This window comes from Onychostruthus taczanowskii, unplaced genomic scaffold (genome assembly GCF_017590055.1).
Source record: "Onychostruthus taczanowskii isolate IOZ18803 unplaced genomic scaffold, ASM1759005v1 scaffold4, whole genome shotgun sequence".
Classification (NCBI taxonomy): Eukaryota; Metazoa; Chordata; class Aves; order Passeriformes; family Passeridae; genus Onychostruthus; species Onychostruthus taczanowskii.
The window spans coordinates 20,509,207-20,525,010 of record NW_024501459.1 but is presented as its reverse complement, the minus strand read 5'-3'; the positions used below and the strand labels follow the sequence as shown (position 1 = coordinate 20,525,010).

General features: G+C 41.8%; 1 protein-coding gene across 1 annotated transcript in view; it reads left to right on the top strand.

Moving 5' to 3' along the window:
* NIPAL2 (NIPA like domain containing 2) overlaps positions 1 to 14,411 on the top strand; it is a 49,770-nt gene extending 35,359 nt beyond the window's left edge. The window contains exons 6-11 of the mRNA XM_041412546.1: positions 3,926 to 4,022; positions 8,152 to 8,287; positions 10,641 to 10,729; positions 12,528 to 12,591; positions 13,912 to 14,006; positions 14,317 to 14,411. Coding sequence (XP_041268480.1) covers positions 3,926 to 4,022; positions 8,152 to 8,287; positions 10,641 to 10,729; positions 12,528 to 12,591; positions 13,912 to 14,006; positions 14,317 to 14,411 — 576 coding nt within the window. The remainder of the gene's footprint in view (positions 1 to 3,925; positions 4,023 to 8,151; positions 8,288 to 10,640; positions 10,730 to 12,527; positions 12,592 to 13,911; positions 14,007 to 14,316) is intronic.
* Positions 14,412 to 15,804: the final 1,393 nt, after the last annotated feature.

Genomic DNA, 15,804 nt, shown 5'->3' with positions numbered 1-15,804 from the left:
CCCACAAGACAACTTTGAGTCACCTTCTGAGACTCTGCAGTAGCAGAATTATGTCTGAGCAAGAATGACTACCCTGGCTTGTTTTTTTCTCTTTTGCTTATGTGCACTTGGAATCCCTACAGAAGACATAAATTATAGATGAAGCTCTTAGGTTTCCCTAAACAGAATCATAGTAAGAATTGGATTGTTAATATTTAATCTCTGCAAAATCAGGTTCAAAACACTTCTGCTTTTCTTTGGAGTGCCTAGAAAACCATCCTGTATATGCCAGAAAAGCATTTGAGGCAGCCAATGTGGTATTTTGTTTTGGTGCCTTCTGGTAGAGCTTAGAAACATGGAAAATATGATTATTAAAAAATGTTGATGATATGTGGGCTTGAGGAGACCTCAGTAGAGATTAGTTGTAATAGCAAAGATGATTGTAAGCAGGTGAAGTTCCTTCATTTCCTCTAAACAGAGTATGTGAAGCTGATATAATCTATGCCCTTCCCATTCCTGGACTTCATGTTTACCACTACCACAGCTATCAGTAATGACTAAGAGTAAGGACTGTTTTGGGTAGTTCTTAGAAGACAATTTTAGGCAGCAGCTGGGGCACCCCAGCTGTGTGAGGCCCTGTTAGGAGCCATGGACTCTGCTTGCAGTGTCACTTAATTGTCACAGACTGTCCCTTGTCTTCTGATTAAAAATGACCTGTAGGTGGGTCACCAAGTGGCAGAGAACCACAGAAGAATAGTTAGGCTGCTGGGCAGCACTGAGAACTAATTGTTTGGATTTCCGTCTTAGTATGTGAGACTTGACAGAGCTGAGTAAACTTAAACAGCAGCCCTGAAAAGCAAACATCATTTGTCTCCCTAGGTTTGATCTTAGTATGTGAGACTTGACAGAGTAAACTTAAACAGCAGCCCTGAAAAGCAAACATCATTTGTCTCCCTAGGTTTGGCCACAGGACTGCCACCTCTGGTCCTACACCACGGCTGCTCTTGGGTTTCCCCAGGAGGTAGGGGTGGTGACACACACAGCCCTGTGCACCCCTTCCAGAGCTGCCAAAAGGGCCTCCAGTGTCCTTTTGATCATTTTGCTTGGCTGTTTTCTTGCAGACGTGTCTTCTTGGTGGGTCGGTGTGCTTTTAAGCAGGAGGAGATGACAGTGGAGCTTTATTGTAGCTTTAGCAAGAGAAGAGATGATGAAATGACGAGGACCAACAGAAGGCTGATGGACAGAGCCAGCTATGATGACCTGGTTCAGTCAAAGCTGGTGCTGCTTGGCACTACCTGCCACTCAGGTTGGACTGAGGTAGAAGAGGGAGTGGAATGACAGAGCTGCTGAGATGGAACAGCTTGAGCCCGTGACTGCCCCTTGACTTGTTTTTGCATGATTGTTCTTGCATAGTTTGAAATCTCAGTGACAGGACAGATGGTGGGGCTTCCCCCTGCTGTGATTGCCTAGAGGACATAAAATGAATCAGTGTAGGTGTAGCTGCTTGCAGTAGGGCTGTCTCTTGGGTTTCTGTACAACCTCTGGTAACCACACCAAGGGTCTGGAAGAGTGGCTGGTGCTCGGGTTTGCACTGGTGAGGGAAGCAGAGGTCACAGTGCTGTTACCTGGTGCCATGGCCCAGGCCCAGTCACACCATCCCATGGACTGTTGTGTCATGGAAGAGGATACCTAGGGCATCTCTGGGACTCCTTTCTTAACATGGGTACCTTTCTGAGTGGGGAATATTTACTTAGCACAGGTTTCTTCTGTTACCAATTGTTCCCTGTCAGAACAGCCTGGTGGCTGTTGTAGCTGCAGCCTGATAATGTGATATTCCCCTCTGGCCCTAAGACGTGTTTGGCAGCGGCACAAAAAGCAAAGCTGCCACCTTTACTTCTCTTCTCAAGTCCCTTCAAAACCTTGCCATAGTTTTCAGCAGGGAGGCCAAGATGAACTCACCTATCTGCAGATCTTGACATTTCTTGTGCCTTGGCTCCTGATTTAGACTTACCCAGTGTTGCACAGTTGAATAAAGCTGGAGAGGCTGGCCAAGTTACTTACTGTGAGACTGAGGCAAAAGCCTCTTTTCTCCCAGCTGGTGGCCAAGTTTTCATCTCTGGATGCAAGCCTGGTAGGGAGGGACATCAATCTGGAGGAAGATGAGACCAGCACTTCACAAGAGATTGCAAAGATTATTCAATTAGGATTAGCCTGGTAATCCAGGAATGTTGGGGTTTTTTGTTCTTTTTGGGTTGTTTTTCTTTTAAATTAACAGCCAAGTGCTTTATTCTATTCAACACATTAGAAAAATAAACAAACAAATAAACAAGCACAAGCAAACACCCCCTCCCCCTCAACTTTGTTGTTTTGGTTTTTCTAATCTTGTGATAAATATTTGACATATTTTAAAGAAAGGTGGTACAAAATCCAAATTTGTGTTCTTTGTGCTTTGAAATACAATTGTCTCTTGGTTGTCTTTGGGAGCAAGGGATCCACATGAAGGTAACTAAAAATTGAACTAAAGTATAATTATCTTCTGTTAATGTTTTTAAACAGTGCTGAATTGGGGAGGGTATAAGTGTGGCAAGGAATTTTAGTAACTGGGCAGAGCTGACAGCTTTCCTGTTGCAATCACTCTCCAAAATGAGAAATGGGCTACTTACATTATATAACCATCGCTGGTAACTGTTCAGTCGCCTCTTTGGATATTTCAGCAGCACAACACCCAGGTACTTTTGAGTCTATGGCTGCCTTAAGGTGGCTGTTGGTTTAAGAGTGAAGTGGCATTATAAAACATAAAATAGTATGCAGGTGACAAAATCAAGGAGATTAACAGGTGTTTCTATGATTTGCTTTGTTGGCAAAAAATAACAATAATGAGATTCAGTAATGATGACAATCTAATTTTCTGTCTTATTTCCCCTGTTTGATTACTTTCTGACATGCACAAATGAACCTGTTCATCTTCATGTTGTCTCTAAGGCTACCAGGATTCTGAGCACCCCTTAGTGCAGAGGTGCATCTCTCCTGCTTTCACAAGTCTTCTGGGCTTCACAGAAGCTTTATGGCCCTTGCACTGACTCTTCTCTTTAGGCATAGAGGGATATTTGGGCAACCCCTTTGGGTAGGTGGCAAAATACCCATGCTACCCGTGCAAGAGTTACTGAGGGAATCTGCAGAGATATAAGAACAGGAAGTCAGCAATTTTAACTGTCATTTAGTTGTCACATGTTATTGAAGGAGCAAAACTGGACCATGCAGGTGTAGGTGGAGCTGCTTCAGCATCTCAACATGTCCAATAGTGTGGTCTGCTAGTGTGCCATTGAACTTTTCAAGGTAAGGTCCTGGCAGGTACCTGTGATTTGAGAGCTACCACATGAAATAAATGCTTTCCTCCTTATGATGTATGGCAGAAAATTTGGACAAAGTCTTGATGGGAGCTTTGCATAGGAATGGTGAGAAGGGCAAAGAGGGTAACAAAAATAAGCTTGCACATAACAAAGAGTGAGTGACATTATGAATACTATAGCTAGAAGGAGAGATTCCTCTTTCTTTAGCTAAGTACATTACTCCATAGGAATTATAGACAGACTTTCTGTAAGTATTATTATTTACTGATAAATATTGGTGCTTTTGCTGTCACGTTAAAAAAGTATTTTCAATATTACCTGTGACAAAATATAGATAGAAGTAAAAAACAAAAAAACTGAAGATATAAAAATACTCAAAGTTTAACTTATTGCTAAACCAGAAAAGATAAATGACAACAGTTGTTTGATAGCTCAGTCAACTGTCAACAGTTATTTTTTAGAAGAAGATATTTTATAAAGCCATTCTTTCCTTTGAACATATAGAGCAGCAAAAATGAATGTGACATCTCAAAGATTTTGCATGAAACATTCATTACATAGTTTCACAACTCTACTTTCTTTTCTCTTATTTTCAGATTTTAGAAATTCTAATATTCTGCATTCTCCTCTATTTTTACAAAAGAAAGGCTGTGAAACACATCATGGTTTTGTTAATGATGGTAGCTCTACTGGGTAAGTATACATTATTCACTTTAATGTTCCTGTCTGTTACTTGATAATTCCTTGTCACTCCATCTCTCCAGACAGTTTAGATTAGAGCCATTTCAAAACTGTGTGCTGAAGAAGAATCATTGAAACATTTCACATGATTTTTACTGGGGTCTCTTTTTGAAGAGAAAAGCTGATTATTAAACAGTTTCTATGCTTATTTCTGTGACTATTTCTTTTTACAGGTACCCTCAATTTAATATGCTATGTGCAATGGTATTCTGAAACTTGTTTTAAATAACACTTTAGGTTTTGATCCTGGGAAAGTGGACTATTCAAAACTTTGTTTTGGAGAGCAGGCTGTGAAAATCTGTTCTCTAAAACAGAGCAGCTGAAGACCTTGCAAGCACTCTAAACAAATGCAGTGATGTGCTGAGACTATACAACAACTTTAAATTATCTATGACTATTTGCATATCCAACATTTCATATTTTACCACTTTTTCTGAAGAAGAACAAGAACTCAGTGGGCCACTGCAGTTTGTTTGCTATCTTTATCACCACAATCAATAACCAGGGAAAATACGGGAGATAATTTTGTCAGCATCTTTCAATAAAGTTAAACTTGAATCCATTTTGAGAAATGTCAGGAGTTCATCTCTAAAGCCCCTATTCTTGTAGGGTTATATCAAGAATTTTCACCACCTCATGTGACAAATTCTCTTGTCCTTGTCTTGTCATTTCTCTGTGAAATCCTCATGGGACACAAGTCTTTGGTTGAAGTGAAAGGTGCCATTGAAGTCAAAGGTTATTTTTTCTGCAATTTCGGTGGCTGCATGTATCAGTCTACATTTCTAATGGAGATGACCATGAGGGTTTTTGATAAAATAGAATTTCACTACAGTTTGCCAGGTACAAAACTGGATTTAACTGAATGTAAAAACCCTCACGGATTTTTATTAACCCCCTTCCTTCAGGGTAAAAATCCTGAGTGATTTCTTATTCAGCTGAAAAAAGACTTTCAGAACAACTTTTTGGGGACAGTCTTCCTACGTAGGTTTCCCAGCCCTAGGAGTATTAGGATCTGTAGCTCTGCAGAAGCATTGCAGGATTTCCATGCTCCCTGCATAAGGCAGAGATGGAAGAGCCCCCAGAGCCTTAGATCTAACTGCTCTTGGTTTGGAGGAGGGAAGTGTGAGGGTGGCTATCCCCCAGCTCCTAGCACAGAGCCTTGGAGCTTTGCAAAGCTCTCCTGAGCTGCTCCGCAACTTCCAGCATGGCCGTGAGGAGCGTGGAGCACTGTGCACTCCTGAGTGAAGGTCCAGCCAGTCCTGGACTGGGTCCAGGTCCTCCTCCTGCATAACTGGAAGCCTGAAGATTTCCAGATGTGTTCCTCCACATCACTGCTGCAGTTGTGGGCTGGCCCACTGTGACACTGCCCCGATGAAGCCCTGCGATGGCTGGGCAGGAGGTGTGGGCAGCCCTGGGATGGCTGGGCAGGAGGTGTGGGCAGCCCTGGGATGGCTGGGCAGGAGGTGTGGGCAGCCCTGATGCCTCTGCCCTGTGTCCTGCCAGCCCCGGTGGCAAAGGGACCTGCGGAGTGCGGGATGGCAGCGGCGCTGCAATCCTGTGCCCTGGCAGGGAGTGACTGCAGTCCGCTGCTCTGCCTGCAATCAGCCAAAAATATATCTTCAGCTGGGGGCTGCTGAGGTTGGTGTGAGCTTATGCAACCTGATGAAAAATGTGTCATTGGTTCTGCTCTGTTAGAAAAGACATGAACAAGCAAATCCTGGTTCACGGGACCTTCTGAAACACTGACATTTCCCTTGAGCATGAAACTCAGAACTGCATCTGACTCTGGTTCCTGCAGCTGTCCTGGAGCCTGGCAGTCCCCACAAATCCACACATAGAGCACTCTGGTTGGTCTCTGACCTTTTTGCTGAGTGAAGTGATGGAGAGGCTGAAAAATTGTCCATGACTTTGCTCCCAGCTGTGTGACACAGGCACTGCCCTTGCAAGGCCCTGCCTGCTGAAGGGTGCTCATAGAAGAGTGCTCATAGACGGTGATATAGTCCTGGTGGAGTGTTCATACAGATGTAAATTGAATGTGGAAAGGTTTCTTTACAGAGAGGGCAGCCTTGTGTTTCACTGCATATGCAAGCTACTTTCACCTTCAAGAAAATGCAGAGGTGATCACAAAACCTGATGAAGTTTTGCTTAGTACAGCTCTGCAGATTCATTTGGTGAGAATCATCTTACCTCATGTATATACTCAGTTATCATCAGTTTGGGGGAAACATTTCAGATTATAGTGGGATTTTAGAGGTTTCTGCCCTGACAGCTGGAAAGTGACATAATTTGTCACATTAGCTTTGAGGGGAGGTCATTCTGACAGAGAAAACAACTCCTGGGTTTGAAAATTGTTTTGGAGTTACTTTAATGAAAAGGTACTTTCACTTCTCAAAGAATATAAACCAACCAACCAACTAAACACCCTGGTAATTTCATTTCTGTCTTATTAAAATTTTAAGGCCTGGAAACTGCCCTTTCATAAAAAAAAAAAAAAAAAAAAAAAAAAAAAAAAAAAAAACCTGGAAACTGCCCTTTCATTAAAAAAAAAAAAATTTAAAAAAAAATTAGCAATCTTTACCCTTAGCATGACAATCCAAAATATTAATTTTTACCTGCAAGTGTTCTTTTAAACTTCCCCATGTTAGAATGCAAATCTCAGTTTTATGTTGATGTCTTGTTGGGGCTTGAGTGTGTTTTTGACTTTCTATCATAGCATTTGCAGCACTGCAGGCCAGTGTTTGACCTCTGCTCAGTTTTACAGCTGTGTTTGCTAAAGCACTTCACCTGTTTCCATTACAGAGAAAGAAGTGAAGCGCTGGGGGGAAAGGTTGTCATGAAAACAGTGAATTTTGTGGTGATGAACAGGATCATCACAGGATGTATGCAACTCTTAAACTCCTCCTGAACTTTTGGAGTTTCTATAAGAAAAATGCTTGCAATCAAACCCACAAACCTGCATTCATTCTTCTTCCCCCTCCTTTTCTCCCAACCTTTGGCCTGAACCTTTTGCACAGCACAGGTCTCCTTGCCAATCTGAATGTTACAGGAGGATGAACGAGACCACTGAAATCCAACACTCCTCAGCTCCGCACGAGGGTGGAACTGGATCTCAGCTGGGGGATGGTGCTCCTGACAATTAATTACCTTTCTTCAAAGGTCATCTCTGCAGCCTGACTCTTGAATTTTTTAAGGTTTTTTGAATTTGTTACATTTCATTTGCAGTAATCACAGACTTCTTGGGTTAGCTTCCACAAACCAAGAGCTCCAAAAGGAAATCAAAAGTAACTCTTAGCTAAACTCTCAGCCCCTCTCTTTTCTGAAAGATTTCTCTTGCACCACCTCTCTAAACTGGTGGCATGTATAAAAACCATTGTCTGCTGTCTGAAATTTGTTTGTGGTGATACAAGGATAGTGATTAAATGGATTGACAATACACTACTGAAATACTCTTTCTGTGGGATAAATCCAGTAAATGGTCTCAAGAGCCTGGCTCTTGAAATGAACTGCAGACCCCTGTGTTGTTTGTCTGCTCTTCATATGTGTAATGCCTGAGGAGAGTTAGGGGCTTTGGGATGTGATCCCAGAAGTCAACTTTGTCCAGCTCCTGTTTCAGAAGAGAAATCCTGAGGATGATGAGTTATTTGAGGCTGCCAGTGACACTGCAGGCTGCTATAAAGAGGCATCCTAACTGCTTTGAGCAGATAGCCAGACCTCTCAGATATCTCCTGAATACTGTAACATGGGCTCCAAATTTTCAAAATAAAGTATGTGGAGCTAAATAAAGTATGTGTGGAAGATGTGGAGGCTGTTGTGCCACCTTCAACTGGGAGTCCAGTGTGCTAAAAAGACCTAAAGGCAAAACACAAAGCATACTTGTACCTAAGACCACTGAGCTTAGACAGTAGCTCAGCAAGCATTTATCAAATCATACACTTGGTTTAGGTGCCCAAGTCCTTCCTCAGTCTTATTTTAAGTGATCAGTCCTGTGGCTCTGACCTGAATCCTTGTCCTCCCTCACTGATGCAATGAACTCACTGCTAATCTGAGTCCTGCCCTGCTAATCTCTTCCCTTCCCTTTCAGCATCACTGACTGTCATTGCTGTTAAGGCTGTGTCCAGCATGATAGCACTTTCTGTGAAGGGGAAAATGCAGCTAACTTACTCTGTTTTCTATATCATGAGTGTTTTAATGGCAACTTCTTGTGCTTTCCAAATCAAGTAAGTGAGATTCTACTTACCTATTAACCTTCATACATGTTTTATCTGACAGTTTTATTTGGTATTGATAATGATTCCAGATACAAGACGCAAATTAAGGCAACAACTTCTGGCAGAGCCTTGACAGATGCATAAATTGCCTCCAGCTGGTTGTATTGTTTATTTAAACTTTATTTCTTAGTTTATAATTGATTGTTATGGACACCACCTCCTCTCATTATCACCTTCAACAAGGTCTTTTAAATTTATTTGTCTAGTTTTGGCACAGGTCTTAACACACTAAGTGAAATTTATGCCTATGTAGTCATTTGGGGGTTACTTTTAGAAATCTTTATTGCTGAATAATCAAATGACCGTGATTATGCTCATTATTCATGTCTGTTCCCCAGCTTTATGGCCCTAGTCAGACTGAAGAAGGGAGTTTTCCCCAATTTTCTCCCAGTCTCTGTTAAATCTGCATGTTGCACTTTGCTGTCCTGCATGGCTGTACCTTTCAAGTTTCCCCTGCGGGCCCCTGCTCTGTGAAGTGGTTGGTTCATGCTGCCTTTGCAGATTGCTGGGGGTGGCAGCACAGTAAAATATGTCTTGCAGCTGAACAGAGGCTGTTCCCTTTCTGCCTGTCCCTCTGCTTCTGGTGCTGATAGCAGCCTTCAGTAATCTCATCTAGACTGCTCCAGCGTGAACCTGAGTAGTTACTTGCATGATTATTTTCCGGTAGAAAAGCCAACCCAGCTTTTTCATGGCAGAACATACCATTCCCATGTGGAATCAGAAAGTCCATGCATTATTATGCACTGACTCTCCATGGCTGACTCAGGAACTCCCCTGTAACAGATTATAAAGTGATTTACATCCAGCTTGTCTTCGCTGGGAGAACAGCTCCGGGCATTTACAATAGGAAATAAGAGCTTGGTAAATAAGAAGCTGCTGAATTAACCTCTCCATCTTGTAATTTTTTTTCTTTCTTTCTTTTGCTGGCCAAAATTAAGGCAGGAGTGAAATGTGCCCATTTCATTCCCTGGGCTCAATGTCCCTTTCTCTCTACTCTTTTGGATGCATTTACTAACAGGGACAGTGCTGTCAGTCTAAATGTTTCATTTCATTTGTTTTCTCTCTTATTTTATATGACTGTCATTCATTAGCTGAGAACAGCCTGGCTGCAATAATCTCCTGGATCCAACACCAGGCTTTGCTATCACTGTTTTAGTCCCTGTGACCAAGTTTGTTGCAAATGGGAGAAAATAATGAGGTGTTTTCAATGACTTCAAAATCCTGACTATCCTGTGGATATGTAGGATTTCTTTATTTTTAAAGCACCATGGAGACTGTTCAACAGTTGCTAAAATAACCACGCAATTATTTTAATGGCTAAAACAGATCCAAGCTTGGATTTTTACTGTGCACATATATTGCACCAGTGAAATGCTCAAGTGTGGTTCTTTTTACAGGCTTGAATACAGTCTGCAGACTCTTGATTTTTCTCTCTGAAATGACCATTCACATAACAGAATATCTGCAGGTGCATCCACAAAGTCAGCTCATGATTCATCACTCTGTGGGTGAATGGTGATAGCTGTGGTCTCTGTACAAGTGGGTTAATTGCTCTGCCTTTTTTGCAGATTGTACAGGCTGCTACATGTTCCATGGCCAGTGTCTCAGTCCTGCAGGTCTGTGTGCAGTGCATGCTCCTGTGGTCCTGCACACTCTTGCTCATGGTTCTGGTGAGAGGTCATGTTGCCTTTCTGAAGAGCAGGGCAGAGAGTTTCCAACCCAAGGAGCTTGAAGCCACCTTCCTGGACTTTCCCTGCAGGACAAAGTGTTTCTGGGTGTGATTGCATGGATAAACATACAAACAGGTGTTCCAGCCAAGCTGGATTGAGCAGTAGCAGCAATGTGAACTTCAGCAAAGTGAAACAGTTCCTACAAGAACTCACATGTTCATGTCCGTGATGCCAACGTACCCTTAGCCAACCTGTTTGAATTAGAGCAACTTGTCCCTGGCTGCTTGCAGGCAGCCCTGCTTCCAAGAGCCAATGCAGATCATAAGCAATAATACCCCAGCATTCCTCCCTTATCTGTCGCAGACAAAATTTTTCCAGCAATGCTTCAAAAATATGTCCATTGAAAGCCTATGGCCAGAAGGATCCATGCCAACCTTCTTGCTTTCACCTATTCATTTGTACACTGCAGAGTCAAAACCAGAAATTCAGTATGTGTATGCTGTCCAGGGCTACTTGCTGTTGTGGTAAGAAATGGTCACACTTATTGTTAAACTGACAAGAAGTGGCCTAACCTGACTTAAAGTGCAAGGAACCTCCTCTGGGAAAGAGATACAATAATGTTTATCTTTCAGGTTCTTGAATCAAGCAATGCATCTGTATGAAGCAACAGCAGTTGTCCCCATTAATTTCGTGTTCTTCACCACCAGTGCCATCATTTCAGGTTTGTTTCTGACCTTCTTCCTCTACAGAAAGATTTTTTAAACATCAGTTTTTTAAGAACAGGAACTCTGTGAATAGAAACCCAAACCAGTCATATGTGTCTTCACAGAAATTACTTCTTCCTAAGTTATAGGTGTCTAAATTCTAAAAAATAAGTAAGCTCACAACTTCTGAAACAAAATAAATGGTAGGGTGTTAGAACTAGATCATCTTTAAGGTTCATCCCAACCCAAATCATTCTATAATTCTATAAAAATAATCAAATTCTAACCTTTCCAAAATAGATTATGTGTGATTCACTGTACCTTGCTGGCTTACTAGAAGTACCTGCATTTATCCTAGCCTCCTACTGACATCCAGTAAATGCATTTACCATGTGCACACCAGTCCCTCCCTATATGAACTGGTAGAGTAATTTTAACAGCCTGGCAAACTACTCAAATGACAACCAGCTGTGCTTCATAGTAGTTAGCTTATATTCCATTTCAGAAGGTGGAATCCTGGGTTAAGTGAAGGAAATAAAATGACTACAAAAACTTTTTAAGCATTTAACATTTTCTTCTGGGTGAGAACTTTGAACTCAGCATTGTTAAAGAGGGACTACAAATCTTGGAAATGGTGTGCAGCGTAAGAACATGAGCTGGGAGGACGACTAAGATGCTGTATCAGCAATGAGCCAAAATGATCATGTTGTTAGAACATTTATGACTCATTTTAACACACGCTGGGGGCTTTCCTGTCATTGCTGTGCAGGAGTTTCTCATGCAGAGCTGCCATTAATGAGAAGGGGAGTTAGCTTCACGCACAGATTGCCTCAACACCTGTGTTAGAAGAGACCTACACTTTGTGACCAAGAAGAAACTTGTGCCAAAAGGAGGTTGTGTTCCTGTGACCATATGGGGAATTTGGCCTGGTGCCTCCATATAAGATCAAGTACCTATTCAGGAATGGCTTAATAGCTTTGAGAGTGGATACACATGCATTTGCACCAGGTTAGTTAAACCAGTGTAGGGCTTTGAAAAGCATCCTCTGCTGAATCTTGCTGGGGTGCTCGTGGAAGGTACCTGGTGTCATGATTCCCCCATCCCCAGTTACAGCCTCTGAAGACACACTCACACTTCAGCTGCGCTGGGTCCCACTGGCATTTCTAAGCAGAGCTGTGCTCATCAGTGGTTTAAAGCTAATATACTTGGCTGTTAATAGGGGCAGCTGAGATCCAGATACACATCTGGTTCTGTCACCTCCACTACAGAGGTGCTAATTCCTGGAAGAGGGGCGACCAGAAAGAGCTAGTGATCCCTTCAGCCAGAAAGATTTGGCAAACTTGGCCACTGGAGCCCTTCCCTTGGTGTAAACATCAGGGACACAGTTAGTTATTGAAAATCTGTTCCCAATTGGAGTTAAAATGTCCACATGGTCTGCTGGAGTAGCTTAACGAAGTCCATGAAGAACCTCTTAGCTGTATTGGTATGTCGCTGCTTGTGAGCAAGACCTCGAGTTTGACCTGCACAGAAATTGTTGCTGACAATGCAAAAGATACGTGCATCTGTGCAATTACTAACCCAGCACGTGTTCCAGCCTGGTTGACTAAATCTTCTCCAGTCCTGTGCAGCATCTTGAGAAAGCCTAGATTATGGGATATAGGACATAAAGTGAACACATCACAATGTGTATTAATACCTTATTTGGGATTTTTTTGCTCCGTTTAAGCATGACACTTCTCCTGACCCTCCCAGCTGTAATTCATATCACTTGGAAGCCAGTCAAGATCTGCAATTCTTGTTTCTGTCACATTCCAGGGGTCATATTTTATCGGGAATTCCAAAGTGCAGCTTTACTGAGCGTGTTCATGTTTCTGTTTGGGTAAGTGTATCAGCCTAAAACCTGCACTAAGGTTTGCACTGAAACAGCATTGCCTTGTGGAATCTCTTCTTTTCTCAGTAAGAAGAAACCCGCCTTGTTATTAAAGTATTATGGAATAGCCATTATAGTAGGATAAAAAAAAACATTAAAGGAAAGATTGATGTCTGTGCTTTGGGAGTTTGGAGGCCTGGTTTTGAATCCAAATATGTAAAAATGTAAGACACTTGTGAACTACTAATCTCATGATGGAATGAAAAACCAGCATCATGTGTTCCTCCAGCAGGAAGGAGAAGCCGCAGCTCTCCACCAATATCAAATTATAGGGGGTGCTTTTTCAGCTCTGAGATATCTCCTCCCATGTTACCTTCCACTGGTGTGTCTGGCTGGCTTTTTTCTTCCCCTAGGCATGGGCAGTTATACGAGCTGCTTGCCTGGAAGGCAGTACTGCTGCAATAAGTCTCCCCCATCTACCTGTGTCAAGAAAGACACAGTGTGCCTACAGAAAAATTCAGAGCATGCTAAATGATGTTTTGAAGAATGGCCTAGGTGTTGTGAGAGCAGAAACCTTCTGCTGGCTATCAGCACCACAACACCTTTCGGGAGAGGTGCCAGTTATAATAATGGACACAAAATGTTTAAAAGATCTCCTAGAACTGCTGGAGGTGTCTTGCACACAGTACTGTCAAATAAATGGGGTTGATAGCTACAGACAACTTAATCTTTGGCAGCTGGGCTGGAGTAGGTGCACACAGCCACTATCTTGTCTGACTGCTGGAAAAGACACAAAAACTGGAGATGAGCAACCATGTACTTGGCTGCCAGGAGTTAGGGGTTGTGTGTCCAAGACACAGCGGATAGAAGATGTGTCCAGCCATAGCAGTTTTTCACTGCTCCTGGCTTACAGCCTGCCCCTGAGACACACAATCAGATGAGAAAAACAACAGAGTTGTCGATTGTCCGCAGCTAGACTGAATTGTTAATGAAATTGCACATGCTAGAATGCTAGCTTGGATGCTCTGTGAAGATTTGCTCAGGGATTCAGATGTTGAGGTCTCACACCCACAGGCATCTGATTAGGTATATATTGCTGGAAGTGTAATTTTGGCTGTGGAGCCTTTGGAACTGATAATAAAGCTTCAGGAGGCAAAAACTAGACTGAAAGAAGCCCAAAATAAATTACAGAGCTGCCAGGAAGAAGTGTTTCTTTATAAACTCAGCAACTTGGGTTTGGAAGTCCTTGAAAAAGAAACATGGAAAGAAATTCTCATCTCAGATGCAGTGAACTGTTTCTAATGATAATGTGCCACTGTTATGTTGCAGGTGTCTCCTATCTTTCCTTGGTGTGATTATAATTGTAAGAAATAAAAAAGAGGAGCATTTACAAATTCCTTTTATTGACTGTGGACATATTCCTGGTAAGTAGGGCTTTTTTATGTCTCTGTTTAAATGAGGTATCAGATAATGGGATGACCTAGGAGAATTGAGTCACAAATATGCTCTAGTCATATTTAATAAATATACTTCTCACTTAATTTCTATTCTTGTTCCCAACAGATTTTTCAAAGAATTTTTCAGGGTTTTTCCAAGCTATTGTTACAACCAGTCAAGTGAAAACAATGATTGCTGGAGCAAAGAATGTTTAAATGATGGATTGGTGGGGAATTTGTTTTATTAAAATTCTTCACAAAGTTGTTGTTTTTTCCCTCTCTCACCACATTTCCTTAGGACAAAAGCTGACAGGCAAAATACAACCAGATTCTCACTGTTCATGCTATGGCACACTGAACAAGGAAGACGGCTTGGTGAAAAGGCAAAGCTGAAAGAAGAAAGCACTTTACATGCCAATTAATAGGAGGGACGCCACGGAACAAGGATCAGCACCTTTTTATTGAACATGTTTAAGTATACATTGAACTCCTGTGTGTTGATGAGTCATAGGATTATTTAATGCAAATTAATTTATCCCATGATTGTACCAAATGTGTCCTAAAGATAAAGGAAGCCTTAACAAAAACCAAATAACCATTAATGAAATGGAATATTCTCCCAGTATCAATGCCTCTTGAGGTCATTTTTAGAGTTTTAATTGCTTTTAAATGCAATGAGCACAGAACAGGATTATAAAAATTCCCCTTTGGAACCCCTTGGATCTGTGTAAATGTTTAAAGACAAATGTGAGAAATTAGAATTTTTGTAAGTGATTTCAAAGTATTCTGCTATATATATAATCCCTTTTAAACCCTTTCCTTCCTGTTCAGGAGTCAAAACTGTAAGTATATATGAAGTAGACATGAATAGAATTGTGTCTGCTAAAATACAAAAATAATTTTGTATTGGGCGTAGCAATCCTGATTATCTCCTACCATCAGATTAATTCTCTTTTCTTCCAAGGAAATCAGTATTTGTGTGAGCAGTGGGAAGATAGTGCTTGCCATAAACACAGGCACATGGGCACACACACATTTGAGGTGCCCAGCCAAGGCTGGATTAGGGTACTTGACATTTTACATCCTTCCAGAGGAGTCCTGTGCACTGGGCTGCACTGGGCTGGGCTCTATGATCTGTTAGCATAGTCTGGTCTGAATTTTAGCTTCTGTTTTCAGCAAAATAAGGTTTTAGTGAAGAAAATGCATGGTTCTTCAGAGGAAGTGGGGTAGCCAGGGTCCCTCTCTTGGTATGTCTTGTAAAATACCTCTAAAAAAGTAGGGCAGCTCCTGTTACCACTGGTAATTCTGCATGAGGAAAGGATGTAAAAAACAGGACCACGAAGAGTCACAGTAATTGTACAGTTTGCCCTTAATTTAATGGTTGTGTCTCCACACTGATTTGAAGAGCCTGCAGTGATGGGAACAATGACAGTACAGGCTTTGTGTTCAGATGTGGGATGTCTTGGTGCCTCTCCATCCCAGTGTCCCATCAGAAAAGCTTCTTCTAGGCATTCAGTATGGAGGCACTCATCCCTGCGTGGTACCATTGATCCACCTCAGGGGTGTTGGTCACATCCTCTGCACAGACAAATGAAAGTGCTCTTGAAAAGCGTTCATGTCTTGTTTTAGGATTGAATTAATCTGCAGTTGTGGCTAGAGGCACTAATGGGTAGGGGTCATAGACTGTGTGTACTTTGTTTCAGGTCTATTTTTTTTCTCAAATAATTGTTTATTTAGTTTTAAGATAGGTACAGCTGAAGATCCATAAGACAGTTTCATCCCAAAT